The sequence below is a fragment of the Molossus molossus genome, unplaced genomic scaffold, assembly GCF_014108415.1.
Source record: "Molossus molossus isolate mMolMol1 unplaced genomic scaffold, mMolMol1.p scaffold_m16_p_7, whole genome shotgun sequence".
NCBI classification, from domain to species: Eukaryota; Metazoa; Chordata; class Mammalia; order Chiroptera; family Molossidae; genus Molossus; species Molossus molossus.
In genome coordinates, this window is record NW_023425401.1 from 1,148,380 (window position 1) to 1,167,367 (window position 18,988).

General features: G+C 55.5%; 1 protein-coding gene across 2 annotated transcripts; it reads left to right on the top strand.

Annotated features, from left to right (window-relative positions):
* Positions 1 to 5,523: 5,523 nt before the first annotated feature.
* Positions 5,524 to 17,193, top strand: CUNH7orf57 (chromosome unknown C7orf57 homolog). 2 transcript variants are annotated; one of them, XM_036247195.1, is made up of 8 exons: positions 5,524 to 5,572; positions 8,188 to 8,373; positions 10,413 to 10,521; positions 10,669 to 10,825; positions 13,155 to 13,252; positions 13,597 to 13,811; positions 15,286 to 15,300; positions 16,705 to 17,193. In XM_036247195.1, exons 2-8 carry the CDS (start codon positions 8,295 to 8,297, stop codon positions 16,749 to 16,751), a joined length of 720 nt encoding a protein of 239 aa, XP_036103088.1. In that variant the 5' UTR covers positions 5,524 to 5,572; positions 8,188 to 8,294; the 3' UTR covers positions 16,752 to 17,193. The 2 variants fall into 2 exon arrangements, with proteins under 2 accessions (XP_036103088.1, XP_036103087.1); XM_036247194.1 differs by lacking the exon at positions 5,524 to 5,572 and adding an exon at positions 5,723 to 5,814.
* Positions 17,194 to 18,988: the final 1,795 nt, after the last annotated feature.

The following is an 18,988-nucleotide window of genomic DNA, read 5'->3' on the forward strand; positions in this document are numbered from 1 at the left end:
GTTCTGGAGCCGATTGCTGAGAATTCTCCCTGATCTGCTCTCGTCTTCACCCCCTGCCCCTTTTGGGGGACAATTTGGTCCTTTTCCTCGTGTAGTTTTTAAGACTTTGCATTTGTTGCCCTGGCTGGTTTGGCTCAGCAGTTAGAGCGTCAGCCTGCAGACCAGAGAGACCAGGTTTCGGTTCCCGCTAAGGGCACATACCTCGGTTGCAGTCTGTCCCCCGGCAACCACTCAATGTGACTCTCTCACATCGATGTTTCTCTCTCTCTCTCCCTCCCTCCATCTCTCCCTCCTGCACTGTCTGAAGATAAGTGCAAAACAAAAAATGTCCTTGGGTGAGGATTAAAAAAAAAAAAAAGACTTTCCATTTGTCTTTTATGTTCTTCAGTTTCTCTTCACAGAGCCTGGGTGCAATTAGCTTTTATTTTGCTTCCTTTCATGGTTTCTTTCTTTTTTTTTTTTTTTTTAATCCTCACCTAAGGACATTTTTCTATTTTTTATTCAGGTAGAGTGGGAGGGGGAGAGAGGAAGAGAGAGAAACATCTATGTGAAAGGGACACATCGAGTGGCTGCCACCCGCACGACCAACCAGGGCCGGGGACAAACTGCAACCGAGGTACATGCCCTTAGCGGGAACCGAACCCGGGTCTCTCGGGACCGCAGGCCGACGCTCTAACCACTGCGCCAAACCGGCCAGGGCCCTTTCATGGTTTCTAATCTCTTTACTCTCTGCTGGTTTCAAGGTAAGTGCTACTTCACAATTCGCCCCTTCGCTCTTTGACTCTGGGACATCTACACCTACCCCAAGAAACCCCAAACCTCCTACCTTCTCCCCTAATGGTCCAACGTTCTGGAGAAGCACAATGCTGTGCAGCGAAAGGCTGCCCCACTCACCTCTGCCGTCCGCTGCATCCGGTGACCGCGTCTTCAAACGTGTACCGTGCACACAAATACACAGGGCGGGCCAACAGGTGCAGAGTGTGTGTGTGTGTGTGTGTGGAACACGACACAATAACACTGTTTCTCATACTCACAACTGTAACTCTACTTTTGCCCCGCCCTGCACATATTTATGTAAAATATGGTTATGTCCCTCCTCTGTGTGTGTGTCTGTGTGTGTGTTCACCTCCAACACTGTTTAAAGTAAAGAGTAGCTCACTATAAACCATCTTCTGCATTGTGCTTTTTCCATTTACAAATGTATCTGGGAAGTTTTTCTACATACTTTGAGGTGAACTTCCTCGTTTTGTTTGGTTGCGTGGTGAAAGGGTTAATAATGTTTTAACAAAATCAAACTCCATTCTGACCAGTTATTCCTGCACGTAAACACCTGAGCAGTTGTCTAAAAACCTGGACTGACACCCAGAGGAACCATAAGATAAGGGGTAATGATGGCCTTGGGGAACTCGGAGGGACCATAAAAAGGAAGGAGATTAATGATGGCCCAGACCTCTGCCGGAGCAGACTCCTTACCTCTGAGACAGCTTGTATCAGCCCGACACCAATTACGCGGTGCCAAGAGAATGCAGGGGTTTTTTTCCTTAATGTAGTTTTTTTAGTTTCTGTAGTTTGGGCCTATAAAAACCTGAGAACAAAGAGATTTCGAGGCTAGGCTCTTTCAAGGAGTCAGCCCGCCTGCACCCAGGCGTGTGCAATAAAGCCACTTGGCTCTGCACTGGCTCTGGTTGTGGATGTGACCTCCCGCCGCACAGACCTTTTACGTGGTACCTTGGTGCTGTGGGCCTGGAGCTGTCCCTGAGCACTCCGATACTGAAGAGGACACACAACAAGCAACCACGTGCTACACCGTGCTGCCGGGCTGAGGCTGTGCGGGGTGGGGGTGGGGAGCTGCTTTTCCAGCTACCTGCTCCTGTTTCATTTCTTCCTTCTTTGCTTGAAGATGTTTTTTCTTAAATCAGGATCATTCAAAATTTTATTTATGTACATGTTGTGTAACTTACGTTAAAACTCTTTCAAACTACTTGCCTAAAAATAAACTGTCTGGAAATCATTTCCTGGTGAGTCACCGTCTTCTCTGGGGCCCCGTTCCTCAGTGGCCTGGGGTTTTGGAAAGCAGGCTGGTTCTGGGCGGGTTTCCTACGCTGCTCCTCCAGTTTATTGGCTTCCCATGGCCCTCAGGCTTCCAAAGTTGTCTGTAGGAGGTGCCGGTAGGGACATAAAGAAACCACGTCCCCTTCCGTGCCTACAGAGATGATGTCTTGTCTTCCCAGTGGGGTTGAAAGCCCAAACTGCTACATAATACTGAAACACAGAAATATTTGCCAAAAGGGAGGTTTGTCCTTCAATTCTTTTACATGATCATCAAAGAGAAAAACAGCACATTTCGAAATCCCTCCGCTTTGTGAAAGCCAGGTCTAAAGAGTGTGGTGGGTGATCCAGAGGGGGAAACAGTGTGTCCCTGGTGGGGGCCTCTTAGCTCCTGGGGTTGCAATGTGTCACCGGGTGAGCAAAGCAGAGAGTGAATTGTCCTGGGGGGTTTGCGATCAGAGTCCGTCAACAACAGGGTAAAGAAGGGAGACTGGAGTCCTGGCCAGTTTGGCTCAGCGGTTAGAGCATAGGCCTGCAGTCCGGAGACACCGGGGTTTGGTTCCCGCTAAGGGCATGTACCTCGGTTGCAGTTTGTCCCCGGCCCTGGTTGGGTCATGTGGGTGGCAACCGCTTGATGTGTCCCTTTCACGTTGATGTTTCTCTCTCTCCCTCCCTCCCACTCTATCTGAACAAAATATCGAAAAATGTCCTCGTGTGAGGATGAAAAAAAAAAAGGAAGAGAGACTGGGCCGCAGGGAGTGTCCAGGGCTTTGAAAAATCGGAATTTTACTCAAATACATTTTTTCTATTCTCAAAATAGTCATGAACAGGAGATAGCTACATAAGCTTTAAGATATCTCTAATAAGATGTCTCCGTATAATATACCTATGACATCTTATAGATATATACAATATAATAAAATATAAAATATATAAAGATAACTATATGTAGATAGGTATATAAGATACCTATTTTATCTAAACATCTAATAAAACTGAATAAAATAGTGCTCAAAGTGAGATCAATGTTGGATCCTTCCAAACACTGAACTATAACGTGACAGAAAGACCACACATGACAAGGTGCAGGAAATAAAGACATTGACTAGTCTCACTGTACATATTCTTGTTCATGTTTCCATTTGCAAGGCGCCTTACCTAGGTCCTCATTTGACCAGCACCTGCAAGCATTTGTAGTCTCAATCAGGCCGCAGAAGTCAACACTTTCTTCTGAGGCTGCTCTTCCAGATCACACAGTGACAAATTAGTAAGGGAGGTGGTCCGCTGGGGTAGGTTCTGCACTCTCCTGTCGACCCAGTGCAGAAAGAGAGAGAGACTCTTCAGTCACATGGCTCCAGCTGCTGGGATCAACTTTTATTTATTTATTTATTTATTCAATCCTCACCTGAGGACATTTCTCCATTTTTTGTTCAGATAGAGTGGGGAGGGAGGGAGAGAGAGAGAGGGGGAGAGAAACATCGACGTGAAAGTGACACATCGAGTGGCTGCCACCCGCATGACCAACCAGGGCCGGGGACAAACTGCAACCGAGGTACGTGCCCTTAGCAAGAACCAAACCCGGATCTCTCTGGACCGCAGGCTGACGCTCCAACTGCTGAGCCAAACCGGCCAGGGCATCAACTACTTTTTAAAACAGTTTTCTCTTGATGGCGCAACCCCACCCCCCAGGCAGACAGTGCTTTGACTTGTGAAAAAGAAAGTTGTGTTATGGTGGTGATGGCCTCCGCACCTCTCCACGCAGTAGGACAAACGCTTGATGACTTGTGAGGCTGCGTGAGGGGCCAGCTGCAGACCCTGAAATTCATCACAATATTATGTGAGAGCCAGATGGACCACGGAGCGAGGGCGAGTTCCTGCCATGAGTTATCTTCTCCCCACCCTTTCCTATGTCACCTGCCTTCTACTACGTTGTTTAATAAAAGCGACACCTTGTTTCACTGAAGTTGCCAAATACCACCATTAAAATATGTTGATTTTAAAACATGTTTTCTTTTTTTTTTATCTTCCCCGGAGGACATTTTTGCATTTATCTTCAGATAGAGCAGGACGGAGAGGGAGGGAGAGAGAAACATCGATGGGAGAGAGACACATAGAGTGGTCGCCACCCACACGACCCCAACAAGGGCCAGGGACAAACTGCAACTGAGGTACGTGCCCTTAGCGGACCGAACCCGGGACTTTGGTCCGCAGGCCCACACTCTAACCACTGAGCCAAACCAGCCAGGGATAAAACACGTTTTCAAGAGAAGACCAAAGCTCCTCCCTGTTGCTCCAGTCACCGGAACAGGACTTCGCCAGGGTCTAGCCAACAGCCCACCTTGTCCGACTCCACCAGGTCACACCAAGTCTTCTCACAGTGGCTAGCGCCGCAAGCTTTTCCCGTGACAAAGTTCCCATGCCTGCTGCGGCCGCTTAAAGTCACCAAGCAGGGAGCAGAAATGATGTCCAATCGGGGGAGCAGGGTGCAGGCCGCAACCCCCTCCCTGTGTGGACCCCAAACCCAGCACGGCCAAAGTTCGCGCTAAGGAAATCCAGGGTTGGGGCTCAGCACAGTTCCTTAGAAACAGGGGCAACGGCTTTTTAAATGTGTCTCAGACACCCGGCTGGGGTGGCTCAGTGGTTGAGCCTCGACCCAGCGCCAAGAGGTCGGGCCAGGGCACTTGCCCAGGTTGTGGGCATGCAGGAGGCGGCCGGCCACTCCATGTGGTCTCTCGTTGATGTCTCTGATGTCCCTATGGCCCTCTCCTGTCCTCTCTCTTTAAAATCAATAAAAGAATCGCAACTCACAGGGCAGAAATCGTTCTGAAAAATCGAGGTGCGAGAAAGGACATTTCCAGGACCCTTTGACTGCTGATGCACGATGGGCAGACGTGCCCGCTTGCCGAGTTTCCCAGGTACTGATCCTCCTCTTTTTAAAGTGCGTTCAGGACCCGGAGTAGACCCGGGCGGGGCAATCGGGGCGGGGCGGCGGCGGGGCAGGTGAGGACTCGGAGGCCCGCCCCGCCCCTGCCGCGGCCCCGCCCCTGCCGCGGCCCCGCCCCTGCCGCGGCCCCGCCCCTGCCGCGGCCCCGCCCCTGCCGCGGCCCCGCCCCTGCCGCGGCCCCGCCCCTGCCGCGGCCCCGCCCCTGCCGCGGCCCCGCCCCTGCCGCGGCCCCGCCCCTGCCGCGGCCCCGCCCCTGCCGCGGCCCCGCCCCGCCCCTGCCGCGGCCCCGCCCTGCCGCGGCCCGCCCCTGCCGCGGCCCGCCCCGCTCAGGTCCGGGCGGTTGACTGGCAGAGTCCGCGCTCCGCCTCTGGCACTGATTGGCCTGCTGCGGCCCCACAGGCTGCACCGATTGGCTACTGGCGCTCCAGCCGCGCCCGCCGGTTGGCCGCCCGTCGGTTGCCCGGGCGACGCGAGTTGTTGTGGCTCCGCGCGGCGCCTGGAGTGCGGACCGGCCCCGCCTGGCCGGCGGACTCGGCCTCTGGCGCAGCGGGAGGCGCCCACCGAGACCCACGGCGACAGGTGAGCGGGGCGGCCGGCCGGGGGCCCGCACGGGGAGGGGCCTCTGCGGCCCGGACCGGGGACCTGTCCTCCCAGGTCTACCTGCGAGGACGTGCACGCCCTTCCTGGCGATGACACGCCTGCGTCCGCGCAGGGGGAGGCGGACCGACGGCCGCTGCCCTGAACGCCGGCGCCGCGGTCTCCGGGCATGAGGAACGCGGGCAAGGAGCTGCACGGCGCCCCCAGCCGCTACGCGCCCTGCGGTGAGTGCCCGCGCCCCGCGCCGATGGACGAACGCGTGATCCCCAGGAAGGGGCACCTCTCTGGCCCGTGTCAAAGCGAAGGGAGACCGGGGAGGAGGGCGGGGTCCTTCTCTGTGTTTCAGAAGACAGATCAAAGCCAACGAAAAGCCGCGCTGCCGGCTGCCCGGGGGTCGGGCGATCGCATCCGTCTCACCTGTTCCCCGTGCCGGCCTCTCCCCAGCTCCATCCGTCTCACCTGTTCCCCGTGCCGGCCTCTCCCCAGCTCCATCCGTCTCACCTGTTCCCCGTGCCGGCCTCTCCCCAGCTCCATCCGTCTCACCTGTTCCCCGTGTCGGCCTCTCCCTATCTCTGTGCGTCTCACCTGTTCCCCGAGCCGGCCTCTCCCCAGCTCCATCCGTCTCACCTGTTCCCCTTGCCGGCCTCTCCCTATCTCTATGCGTCTCACCTGTTCCCCGTGCCGGCCTCTCCAGCTCTCAGCTCTTTTCTCCGAATGGCGACCTAGTGTCTTTCTGCCGCAGCAGCATCCAGTGTCTCCCTGATTGCCTTACTCCGGCCCCTAATGTGGACCCCAACCCTTTGCTCGAAGCGCCTGACACAGAAACCGGGCTGCCCTGGGTTCCTGTGGCTTCTCAGTCAGCAGGGTCTGAAGCTGGGCCGGGGGGAAGGAGGAAGGCTGTGGGCTCCTTCTGCTTTTGTTTTGATTGTTCCCTGTCCTGGGATAGGCTGGAGAGGGGGTGGAGGCGGGATCCAGGAGCTGCTGGGAGCTGGGAGCGGCAGGGTGGGGCTGGCAGGTGACCTCAGCCCTCATGTTGCTCCGAAGTGGAACAGAATGTGGCCTTCACATGATCTACTGTGGGGGACACCGTCTGGGGACAGGGGCTACAGGAAGCATAACGGTTTTCCCTTCCCTCTGTGTGACCTGTCCATGCCCCAGTGAACGGCCTCCCCTGTATAAAGAAGCACTGAGAATAAGCACTTTTATGCACTAACACTTAACCTCAAAACAGCATGACAAGGTATCATTAACCTCCGTTTATAGGTGAGGAAACCAAGGCACAGAGTTAGAAGACTTGGCTGAGGTCACACCCCTCACAGGTGGCTCCTCTGCCCAGGCTTCACCCTGTTCTCTGAGGCCTCCGCAGCCAAAACAAGGGCCAGCAGTGTCTTTGGGAACCCCCCTCGTTTGTGGCTGTGCCACAGCCCTGAGCCTGGAGACCGGAGAGCTGCAGGGGTGGGTGCTCACTCTTCCTCTCCGCCGTCTCCTTATTGATACAACAGGGTGAGCGTAGAAACCTGCACGAGAGTCGTGATCTGGGGCCGTACAAGCACTAATAACCTTTGAGTGACAGAAGCTGCAAGACACTTCTTGTCCCCTTTAACCTTGCGTGTGTGCTGGTGACAGTGAACTCAGTGGTTAGGGCCCTGGCTCTCTGAGCTCCTTTGCATGTGGTTATTATCGGTGGACCCAGAGCTTCCAGTAATGAGAAGGAAGAAGACAGTGTTCTCTGTGGGTTAATTAGTAACCAAAACACAGAAAGGAAAAATACGACAACTGGATGCCTTCCCTCTAAAAGAGAAATAATTTGACCAGAATATGAGCAGAGTATGAAGCTCGTAAACTTTTAATTCTTCATTTGATTCTCTGTGGGCTTCTGCACAATTCCTTACACCTTACCCAGGGTTTACCCCTCCTTTTCAAAACCATAGTGTTGATTCAGCTAATTACTGTCCTTTAGAGATCGAAAGATTTGCCATGTTAAACATTTACTTGCATGCGGTGAACCCAGCTTTAGCTCCAAGTAGAAATTGGATGTCTAAGCTTTTAGCTTAGAGAATGATGACTTCTGATATGTAAATTGATCAATTCAGCACCATTTTGGTGTGTGCCTCCTGTATTAGTCAGGGTTCTCCGGAGCAACAGAACCAACAGGATGTGTATCTGTGTATATATACAAGAGAGAGAGAGAATATGAATATGAATATGAATATGATAATTTTAAGGAATGGCTCACCCAGTTGTGAAACAGGCAGGTGCAGAATCTGTAAGGTGGGCCGGCAGCCTGGACCCCAGGGCAGAGCCGATGCCATCGTCCTGGGTCTGAAGGCATCTGGAGGCTGAATTTCTTCCTCCTGGGACCTCTAGTTTTTCTCCTAAGTCCTTGAGCAGATTAGTGGAGGCCCACCCACACTGTTCAGTGATTTATGAGTCAGTCCCAAAGGTGCCCTCACAGCACATATGCCCTGTGGCAGTCTTCCCCGTCTTGGTGTCCCCTGGACAGTGAGACCTTTCCTGGCAGGCCTGTCCTTCAGGCAGTGGACTAAACCAACCTGAACGTCACTGATGACCCGGCCTCGGCCTCCTTCTCTTCCTAGACTGGTATTACCACCTCCCCGTGAAGCGGTCTGAGAAGGCTGTGGGTGCCCCACCAGTGTCCCAGATCCCAGGCCTCAGCGAGCTTCGGGACCCTCCCAGCGGGCACATGCTGGGGACACGGAGGTACTGGATCAAAGAGACAGACTCAGAGTACGTGAAGCTGGCCAAGCAAGGAGGCCGGCCCGGTAAGCACCCCGGTGCCAGGGTCTCTGCTTTGTGGGGCAGCAGTGGGACCATTGGTCATTATTGTTTCATATGAGCGAAGTTGGGCTTTGCCCAGGCCGTTGGAGATGGAGGTTAATTGACGCAGGGAGGGTCTGGATACTCTTCAGGGACACACTGCGGTTTATGAGAAGTCAGACTCCATAGACTGAGTTCGCGGAATTGGCCCCGGAGGACTTTCTTCCTTGGCCGTGGTTCACCGGTGCACGTTCTAACGGCAGAGTCTCGGGAAGCTGTCCACGGGGCAGAGTCCGTCTTTGCAGTTCACTGGCCTTGCTGACCAGTGAGCGAAGCGTTCGTCCCTGTGGTTTGCTCTGGTGACCCTTGTCCCGCACATTCTCCTGTGCTGAGCAGCGGACCTGGGAAAGTTTCCATGGTGATGTGGACAAGCCTCGGGCTTGATCTGTGGTGAACCGAGAAAGCACTGCCTACCTGTGCTCTAGAAACCGCTGACGAGGCGGAGGGGTCCCGTTCACAGTGCCCTGGAGCTGGCCCGTGTCACGAGCGGCATTGAGGGTCATGAACCTTTTTCTCTGGCTGCCATCACCCAGAAGGTTGTCATGGGGAATGAAAATCAAAATGACAACCTCTGGGCTGCGCTACTGAGCCCAGAACAAACCACCGGGTCCAGTCCATATAAAGCGCACCGTCAGGGCCTCCCATTCCGGCCAGTGGAGAAAGGACCAGTGGGCCAGCCGGCAGGTCTGACTAAGGTTCGAGATCAGATCATAGGATGTGTCAGTGCTAATTTCCAGCAGAGACAGGGACAATATGAAGGGGGAGTTAGAGATGAGACAGAGACAGAGAGAGCAACAGAGGTGGATGGAGGTGGGTGGAGGTGGGTAGAGGTGCGTGGAGGTGCGTGGAGGTGGGTGGAGATCGGTGCAGGTGGAGGTGAATGGAGGTAAAGGTGGGTGGAGGTGCAGGTGGAGGTGGATGGAGGTGGAGGTGGAGATGGATGGAGGTGGGTGGAGGTGCAGGTGGAGGTGGATGGAGGTGGATGGAGGTGGAGGTGGAGATGGCTGGAGGTGGATGGAGGTGCAGGTGGAGGTGGGTGCAGTGCAGGTGGAGGTGGATGGAGGTGGGTGGAGGTGCAGGTGGAGATGAATGGAGGTGGAGGTGGAGGTGCAGGTGGAGGTGGGTGGAGGTGGGTGCAGTGCAGGTGGAGGTGGGTGCAGTGCAGGTGGAGGTGGGTGCAGTGCAGGTGCAGGTGGGTGCAGTGCAGGTGCAGGTGGGTGCAGTGCAGGTGCACACAGTGACAGAGGTGGAGACAAGGCAGACGCAGTGGAGAAGGGCAGTGCAGATGTGATGACATGAGTGCCCTGGGATCTGGCTGAGGGGACAGCAGAATTCACACTATTCTGGCCACTGTTGCCTAAGTCAGAAATATTCAGAAATCAAGAGTTAAGCTTTTCTCACTGACAGTACGAAGTCAGTACGTGCTGGCTGCTACCATCATCCTCTGTGGTGATCATGTTGCTGTCCGTGACCAGTCCCTGACACCCCCCCGCAGCTATGAAAAAGCCCTCGGGCAGGGGTGGGGGGATGGGGGGGGCAGAGAAACCAGAGAGGAGGCAAGTGGATCAGGGCTGTTGGGGACAACTGCTCCCTAAAGTACTGAGGGGTCAGGGATGGCCCCACGGTGGCAGGGGACAGTCAGACTGGCCCAGGCTACAGGGACAGCATGGGGGCCGCTGAGAGGGCAGCTAGCTGGCAGCCCCCCGGGAACCTGAGGAGCTCTCTCTCAAGTGCCAGCCTGGAGCATTGGACCAGCCCCAGGAGTGGGCCTGCCAAGCACAGACGCCAGCTTAGGGACGGGGGGGGGACAGGGGAGCAGGGGTCTGCCCCCCTCAACACCACGCAGGACCCCTCTCAGCATGGGCACAGGTGGCTGAGGACCAGGGGAAGTCACCGTGTCCCTTGTGAACTGTGACCTACCTACCTGCTCGTCATGCTGGGTGCTGGGTGGGGACCACTCACTGTGCCTCCTTTTGCTTTTGAGACCTGTTGATGCACTTCGCCCCGGGGACCAGGAAAGGCACCCCGGTAGCCTATGCCTTGCCGGACTGGTATGTCCACCACAGCAAGCCATCCACAGCCACCCAGAGGCAGTGAGTACCCGAGGGGTCACGCTGTTGTTTGTCCCCACGGGAGATGGAGGAGGAGATGGAGGGGGCAGGGGAGGTGAGGGGGGGCTGGAGGGGAGGGGGGTCAGGAAGCGGCCACGCAGCTGATGGCAGGCCTCCCTCTGCGTCTAGAGGTCTCGCGGCCTGCATGCCCGACTACATGGTCCACGAAGAGTTTAACCCTGACCCCGGCAGTGGGAATTATGAGTCCAGAAGGGGGCCGTTCGACTTTGACATGAAGACTGTGTGGCAGAGGGAGGCCGAGGAACTCGAAAAGAAGAAGACAAAGGTGACAGGCGCCCCTGTGCAGTGGCCCCTGAAGGGTGATGTGGGTTTGCCGGTGGTGTGCGTGTTGGTGCCCATGACATCCGCAGGGCTGAACTTCCCATCGGGGTGTCCTGAAAGGCAAGGGCCCCCGCCCTCGGCAGGCACGGTGGAGTCTGTCGTCACCATCTTCGGAAGTCCGCTCAGTAGCCCCACACCCCATGTGGTCCTGGGCCTGGCTCTCCCCCGTGGCACAGCCATCGAGACCGTCCCTGTCCTGGTGCAGGTCCTCGGTCATTCGTGGCTTGTCAACCCCTTGGCTTGTTTCTAGTCTCGGTGATGACCATTGACGCCACTGTCAACTGCACAGACAGGTGTGTGAGCATCGGCTTCCTGGACTTCACCTGGGTAAATGCGTGCCAGCTGGCTTGCTGGGTCATGGCCTGGGCACGTTCACCACCTTGTTCCAGGCCCCGACCCTGCAGCGCAGGCAGCCGCGGGCTCCAAGCTCACGCCCGGGACCTTGTCTGGGTTCAAGCCTTTCCAGTAGGTACCTGCCGTGGTGGTTTAAATGCACATTTCTGGGGCTGGTGATGCCTTGAGCATCTTTTCATGTGCTTTCCCCCCAAAATATCCTCCTCCACGAAGCACCTGTCCCGGTTTTACCGTTTTTAAACCAAGATTGTCTTCTTCATATTGAGACTTGAGGGTTCTTTGTGTAGTCTGGAGACATCCTTTCCGGACGAGTCCAGCCTGCATTTCCTCTTCTGTGGCTTGTCTCTTTCCTCTCTTAACAGTGTCTTTGGAAGAACGGAAGTTCTTAATTTGGGTAAAGTCTGATTCATCAGGTTTTTTCATTTATGACTTTGCTTTTGATTTTATGTCTATGAAATTTTTTTTTAATCCTCACCTGAGGATACTTTTTTCCAGTTTTATCCTCAGATAGAGTAGGAAGGAGGGGGAGAGAGAGAGAAACATCGATGTGAGAGAGATACATCCACTGGCTGCCTCCCGCAGGACCCGACCAGGGCTGGGGCCAGAACTGCATCGGAGGTCCGGGCCCTGGAGCAGAATTGATCCAGGACTCTCTGGTCTGTGGGCCTGCGCTCTGCCGCTGAGGCAGACCGGCCAGAGCCATCTATCGCTGACATTTTTGCCCAGCCCCAGGTCACAGAGTTTCCTCCTGTGACTTTGACGGAAAGTTTCATAGATGCCCCCTCTTAGATTTACATCCTCACCCCCCGCATCTGTCCTTCTTCCCAGCACGTCCCAGGAGGTATTGCAGGAGTAACCTTCCCATCACCCCCACCCTTGTCCCCTGCTGCCATCTGGGTTGGATGTCCCTGGCCCTTGAGTGTCTCTCCTCTGAGCCCACCTCCCCGCTCCACCAGGACACCCACCTTCCTCCCTCATGCCTCCATGGGCTCTCCTCTGCCACACTGCCCCTCCCCCTTCTCCTCTGCTGCACTGGCCCCTCCCCCTTCTCTGTCCCTCCTGGACTGGCCCCTCCCCTCCCCTGTCCCTCATGCACTGGCCCCTCCCCCTTCTCTGTCCCTCCTGGACTGGCCCCTCCCCTCCCTTCCCCCTCCGGGTTTCTCCAGCTCATCTGCAGCTGACACACACTCTGGGTGCCTGTGGGGCGGGAGGTTGTGCCAGGCAGAGGGCCGGGAAGCAGGTCACCTCTCTTCCTGTGGCTATGTAAGTCCACTTTCAAGGATGACCCCAGGCTGGTCTTCACCCCGTGTCCACCCTGGTTCCCATTGGAAGGCTCAGGGTGAAGGGACCGAGGTTCTCCAGAGAGGCCTCCAGAGAGGTCAGCTGGGGCTCTGAGCATGGGACCCCGTGCTCCTGGAGCCCTGAGGACCTGGGCTGCTCAGTATTTACCCCGTGAGCGGCTCTGTTTCCCCCGGAGCAGACGTGTCTCTGCTGGAATACACGGGGCTGTGAGCTGCCGGTGGCCTGGCGCCGCGTGGTGAGCCGGCAGTGACCGCACTGCGTGGTCCTGGGGTGTTTGACGGCAACACGACCTGCACGCTGCGGGCCGTCTGACTTCCAGTCCCGTCCGACTTCCAGTCTCTTCTGACTTCCAGTCTCTTCTGACTTCCAGTCCCGTCTGACTTCCAGTCCCGTCCGACTTCGTCCCGTCCGACTTCCAGTCCCGTCTGACTTCCAGTCCCGTCTGACTTAGTCCCGTCTGACTTCCCGTCCCGTCCGACTTCGTCCCGTCTGACTTCCAGTCCCGTCTGACTTCGGCCCGTCCGACTTAGTCCCGTCCGACTTCGGCCGGGTGCGCCCTGCGTCCGGCTGCCAGGCGCTCTTCCCTGAAGCAGGGTTTTGTGTGTTTCTTCGCACAGGTGAAGCTCCCGGCCATTAACTCCAAGTACCCCAGCAAAGTGGGGACCCCACTGGGTCCCAAAGACCCTGCAGGAAGTAGATTCTCCTTCCCTCCCATGTAAGTGCTGGGGTGGCCTGGGTTTGGGGGGGCAGCAGCTTGCTGGGCTCACCTCGGCTGGCGGATAGCGTCGTCCCCCCCCCAGCAGGGAGACTCCGAGGTCCCAGCCTCCCATAGCCTGGCCTGCCGCCTGCTGTCCTGTTTCCCTCTCCAAAGGGGCCATCCTCTTCCCGTTCCCCAGGTTTCCCTGGGGTTGACGTGGTCGGTTGTCTAGTCTTTCAGAGGGAGGGTCTCTTACGTTCCGAGGACCATAAGCTGCTGATTCATTACCAGCGTGTTTGCCGAGCTCTGCCGGGTCGGCATAACCTGTGTGCTAAGGTCGCTGTTGTTTTTTTGCTTTTGAGGCCTGGTCAAAAGCCTGGCTCCCCCACAAACTTCTCCAAGCTCATCAGCAACGGGTACAGGGACGAGTGGATGCAGCAGCGCGCGGATGCGGACAGGAGCACCCCGCGGACGCCCGCAGAGCCCCCCTCGGCTCAGGCCGCCGAGGACCTTGAGGGACAGGAGGCTGAGCAGCGCGAAGACCCGGAGGTTCCGGAAGGCTCTGCCGAGGCCCAAGGTGAAGTGTCCCCCGCCAGCCACGTGCCCACAGGCTGTGTGCATTGAGAGGGCAGCACTGTCTCTCGTCCCCTGGTGTGTGTCCCGTGCTCCACCTCAGAGCCATCTGCAGAACCACAGGGGTGCTGAGGTGGCAGGTACACACAGAAGCGTGTTCTGCTTTCTTCCTCTTTATTCAGACGGATAGCCAAAGTTGTGATTTCTGTGGCTTTATAGTCCTCTTTTTTGTTAATCCTCACCCGAGGATATTTTTCCATTGATTTTTAGAGAGAGTGGAAAAGAGGGAGCGAACCTGCAACCCAGGTACATGCCCTTGACTGAGAATCAAACCCGTGACGAAGTGTCCATGGGCGACGCTCTAGCCACTGAGCCAAATGGGTCAGGGCTACATTTTTTTTTTGTTTTTAAATATATTTTTATCGATACATTTTTTTTTTTTTTTTTAGAGAGAGAGGAAGGGAAAGAGAAATATCGATGTGAGAGAGAAACATCCTGCACGCCCCCTACTGGGAATCGAGCCCACAACCCGGGCATGTGCCCTGACCAGGAATCGAACCGGGACCCCTCAGTCCAGGGGACGACTTCATTCCACTGAGCCACACCGGCCGGGCTACATTTCTTTTTAATTGCTAAAATATGTATACTTGGTACACTAAACAAAAAACATACCAGCTAACATCTGGCTTATCTCTTGGGTCCCGAGGGCCCTCAGCCGCGATGCTTGGACTCCGCAGGCAGCTCCCCTCTGAGGGAGTCTCCGCAAAGGCCCTCAGTTCTCTGAAAAGAACTCAGTTCAAACAGGAAATCGCTCCGTTATCGGTGTTTCTCACACTTTGATGTTACTCTGAGTGGTGTACAAGTTTTCCTGTGATCAGATATTGAAAATACTATGTTGACTTTATTCTTGGCAGTCACGGTCCCGGGTAGAATTGGTCTTATTTTCGGCTGTGTCCGCCTGGAGGCCTAGTGTGCCTTGTGTCCTGTCTGTAGCTCCAGGAATCACTGACCCTTTGCCTGGAGGCAACTCCTTGTTCCTCTGAGGCCTCATTCCTCGGATTGAGGAGGGAGGAGACAGGCCCTGTCCCTCCGTCTGAACTGTGCCGCTCGCTGGGTCAGCCAGGGCACTGCCGGCCTTTCTGCGTCCAGCCCCTTGCTCTGGTGGCAGCGCCCCCACCCAGTGAGGGGGCATCCGGCTGCCCGTGGGGCCCTGGCCCATGCTGGCCCCCGAGGCTTGGCCAGTCTATTGATGACACCCGCCCCCTCTCCACTGCCTGATCGGTACCTGCCCGGGTCCCACCAGATGCTCTAAAAAGTGCACATTTGAACTTACAATGGGTCGCTCTGTCCTGTGACGTATCGCTTTCAGTAATATAACCTTTTACTGATGTTTAAAGTAATTATCAGAAGTGCTGATTCTTTGAAAAGTTGATCTGTTTCATGAAATTGAACAACCACGTACTTGTTCTTTATTCCAGAGTCTTCCTCAACAAGTGAGTGTTTCTAGAGACTGTATTTGCATCAAAATACAAAATGTCCCACCCAGAGACATGGACGAAGCTCCTCCATCTGCAGTGGGGGCTGTGCGGCAGCTGGGGACGCCCCTGTCCAAAGCGCACATGTTCTGAGGGCGACGCCGGCAGGGCATCTGAGTTCTGGACACGCAGTTTGGGGGCAGCACGGGAAGGAGCATGCACATGGTGACAACAAGAATACAGTCTTACTTACGTATATGGCACAAAATGAAACACTGCTTAGTTCAGCGGTGCCCCCTGCGCCACGCACCGTGAGGGGTGTGGGCTTCAGGAAGGGCCAGGCTGAGGCCCGGGGCTCCCCTGCACAGGACCCCTTAGCATTTTTGCATTATTTCTGTGCATGGTCTCACATAGATAGGATCACTTCTCCATTGACAAATTATATGACCTCATTCAGGAAGTATCATTTAACATCCTGTAAACTTACCAACTTTCTATCAGAAATCAATCATGGCACATGCCACGCAATCGGTGTCCCTAAAGTAGCAAGACCTGCTTAATCTCAGAGCAACACTGTAGCCATTCAAAACGAATGCAGGATGAAGCAAGCAGAGAAGCCCTGTGATGGGGAGGGAGCTCTCCTCAGTGGGTTGAGTAGACCCACTTGAGTGTCTGCCAGGGAGCTGAGGTGTCACCACAAAAATTCAGGCTCCCACCCTCACCGGAATTTCTGCCCCTAGACTAATGGTGGCCACACACTCCTCCTCTGTTTCCTGTTCACCTGCTGGCCGTCCTGGCTTCTACTCGATAAGCCCCGATCGCCGTCGGGGGCACGCCTGTTCCTTCCCACGGGGAGCCACTGAGAGGCTGTTGCTGAACATTCCGGACCTCATCCCGGCTTCTTGTTATGTTTCTTTTCCTCCATGAGACACGGGACTATTACTGTTTTCGTCCTGATTGCGATGTTCTCAGCCATTGTAGGCGTGTGCCGGAGCGCTGGCGCAGGTGCGCCCAGCACAGCCCCGTGCCTGGAAAGGGTCGCTCTGAGCAGGTTCGAGGCCTCGGCATGCAGGGGCCAGAGCCACCGTGTCCTCGGGGCTGGGAAGCCAGGGGACTCCCTAGAGTGTCACCTCCCTCCCGCCCAGGGCCTGGCTTCAGCTGTGCTCACACTGTTCGTTCAGTACCTTCTCACCCTGCCCTTGTCCTCCGGAGCACAAGCTGGAGATGTTCCCCACGCGAGACCTGTGCCTTTGGATCCGACTGTGCTGGAGTTTCATGTAGACTCCAGGAATATTCTTATAGATAGATATAGAAGCACGGCTTTCCCTTTATTTAAAATGCTTGGCTACGTGTTTCGGTTTGTAAACACATCACTGTAGGTGTCTCTTTCCTGCCCACTCACTGCTGTGCTCTGCTCTGCAGGTCCAGCAGCATCTCCGTCCACACCGACACCTGCAGAACTCAAGTGACCCCGATCGGTGCGTGAGCATCACCTCCCCATGGCTGCTGTGACCACCTGCCCCGCAGCTGTATTTATAGGCTCCTGTCGTGCTTCCTGAACGTAGATTCTGGTGAAATCGGCTGTCTTAGAGCAGGCTTGATGTCACCATCGCGTAGGTGGTGAAAGGCCCGGTTCTGCCTCCTGCGTCTCCCTGGGGTGTTGGGAAGTGGCCTCGCCGACATTCTCACTGACGTCTGCCGTTCAGACTCTGCCCTGAAGACACTCACGGCCTTTCCCACGACCGTAATCTCTGCAGAGGTGGTTTCTCTGTGGAAAAACGACAGCATATTGTGATCCACTTTATACTAAGAAAAAGATGAATTTATTAGGCCTTGACGTTTTAAACATTTAGTATAAAAACATTGCAGTGTTTGCTATTTTAAAATTTTTGCTAATTGCAAAAAAATAAACCAGAGTCTATAATATTAAACATTTGTTGTATTTTATCCTTTAAGTAAAAAAAATATGTTCAGGTTTAGTATTTAATTTGGTAGTAGTTGTGGGGATGGGGGGTTGGTGGATGGGCGATTGATTTGTAACCTTGTGATATGCGTTTTCGCAACCTGGCCAGCCTAGGATCAAAGTGTGTGTGGACAGACAGGTTTGACTGGAGGGCAGGAAGGTCCCCTAAATGGGACTGGTCCAAAGATCCGGAGCTTTTGCTCCCCTGCAAAGCTCCCTCTCCAATCAGCCTGTGCTTGTAGTTTGCTGCGATGCACCGATCCCGGCAGACCCAGAGACGGCAGACCCAGAGACGGCAGACCCAGAGACGGCAGTCTTCACAAAACGTCTTTAATCATCTGACCAGACTCTCTTGTTCGATAGATGTTGTTACTGATTGTATGTGTTCAGCATCTTTATGTTTTGTACAGTCGATTCGTTAGTAAAATAATTTCCTGGTGGCAGATGGCAGGGAAGCCAAATAAGGTCACAGGTGTTTCAGCTTCTCTCCTAGAGTAAACTTATGCCCTCGCTCACCAGTGTTCAGAGGTTTCTAATCAGCTTTGCAATGAGCTGCGTTAGTGAGCATGGTACCCGTGCTGAGCACACTGACGTCACTGGGAGTGTGTGTGTGTGTGGGGGGAAGGTGTGGGTGCGGGATGGATGGCGGTACCCATGCTGAGCACACTGACGTCACTGGGAGTGTGCGGGGGGGGGGGGGGAGGTGTGCGTGCGGGACGGATGGCGGTACCCGTGCTGAGCACATGACGTCACTGGGAGTGGGTGGGTGGGTGGGTGTGGGTGCGGGACGGATGGGGGTACCCGTGCTGAGCACACTGACGTCACTGGGAATGTGTGTGTGGGGGGGGAGGTGTGGGTGCGGGATGGATGGCGGTACCCGTGCGGAGCACATGACGTCACTGGGAGTGTGCGGGGGGGGGGGTGGTGTGTGTGTGCGTGCGAAACGGATGGCGGTACCCGTGCTGAGCACATGACGTCACTGGGAATGTGTGTGTGGGGGGGGAGGTGTGGGTGCGGGACGGATGGCGGTACCTGTGCTGAGCACATGACGTCACTGGGAGTGTGCGGGGGGGGGGGGGTGAGTGCGTGCGGGAGGGATGGGGGTACCCGTGCTGAGCACACTGCCGTCACTGGGAGTGTGCGGGGGGGGGGAGGTGTGGGTGCGGACGGATGGGGGTACCCGTGCTGAGCACACTGACCTCACTGGGAGTGTGCGGGGAGGGTGGGGGGGCTGTGGGTGCGGGGCGGATGGCAACAGTGTGTCAGCAGTGCAGACGCGTGTTCTCCTCTTTTTTTCCTCTCCTTCCCCCACTCAGTTCCAGCCTCGCTTTCTGACATCCCTGCCCTAAGAAAAATCCCGGGGATCAGATATCGTAACGTACAACTCTCTAATTCTCTTTGGGGTCATTAGAGTCCAAGACCCCTGGGGTTTGGGGAGCAAGAGCGTTGGAAGTGAGGACCTGTGTTCTGCCCCCTCCCGGTTTCCCGACTCTGAACCCCCCTTACGCCCCGTGACACACACGCACTGGAAGCCACCTGAGGAGAGTTCTCCCTCAGACTGAACGTGTCCGAGAGGCTGAGGGCCCCGGCACAGGACCCGAGAGAACCCTGCCTGGACGCCTCTGTCACAGGGCAGGGTGTGTGTGTGTGGCGGGGGCGGGGGGGGGGCATAGAATACACAGGACAGAAGAGAAATAAGCAGAAGAAAATAAATGTTCAAAACATGGGGCCACACACAATAGA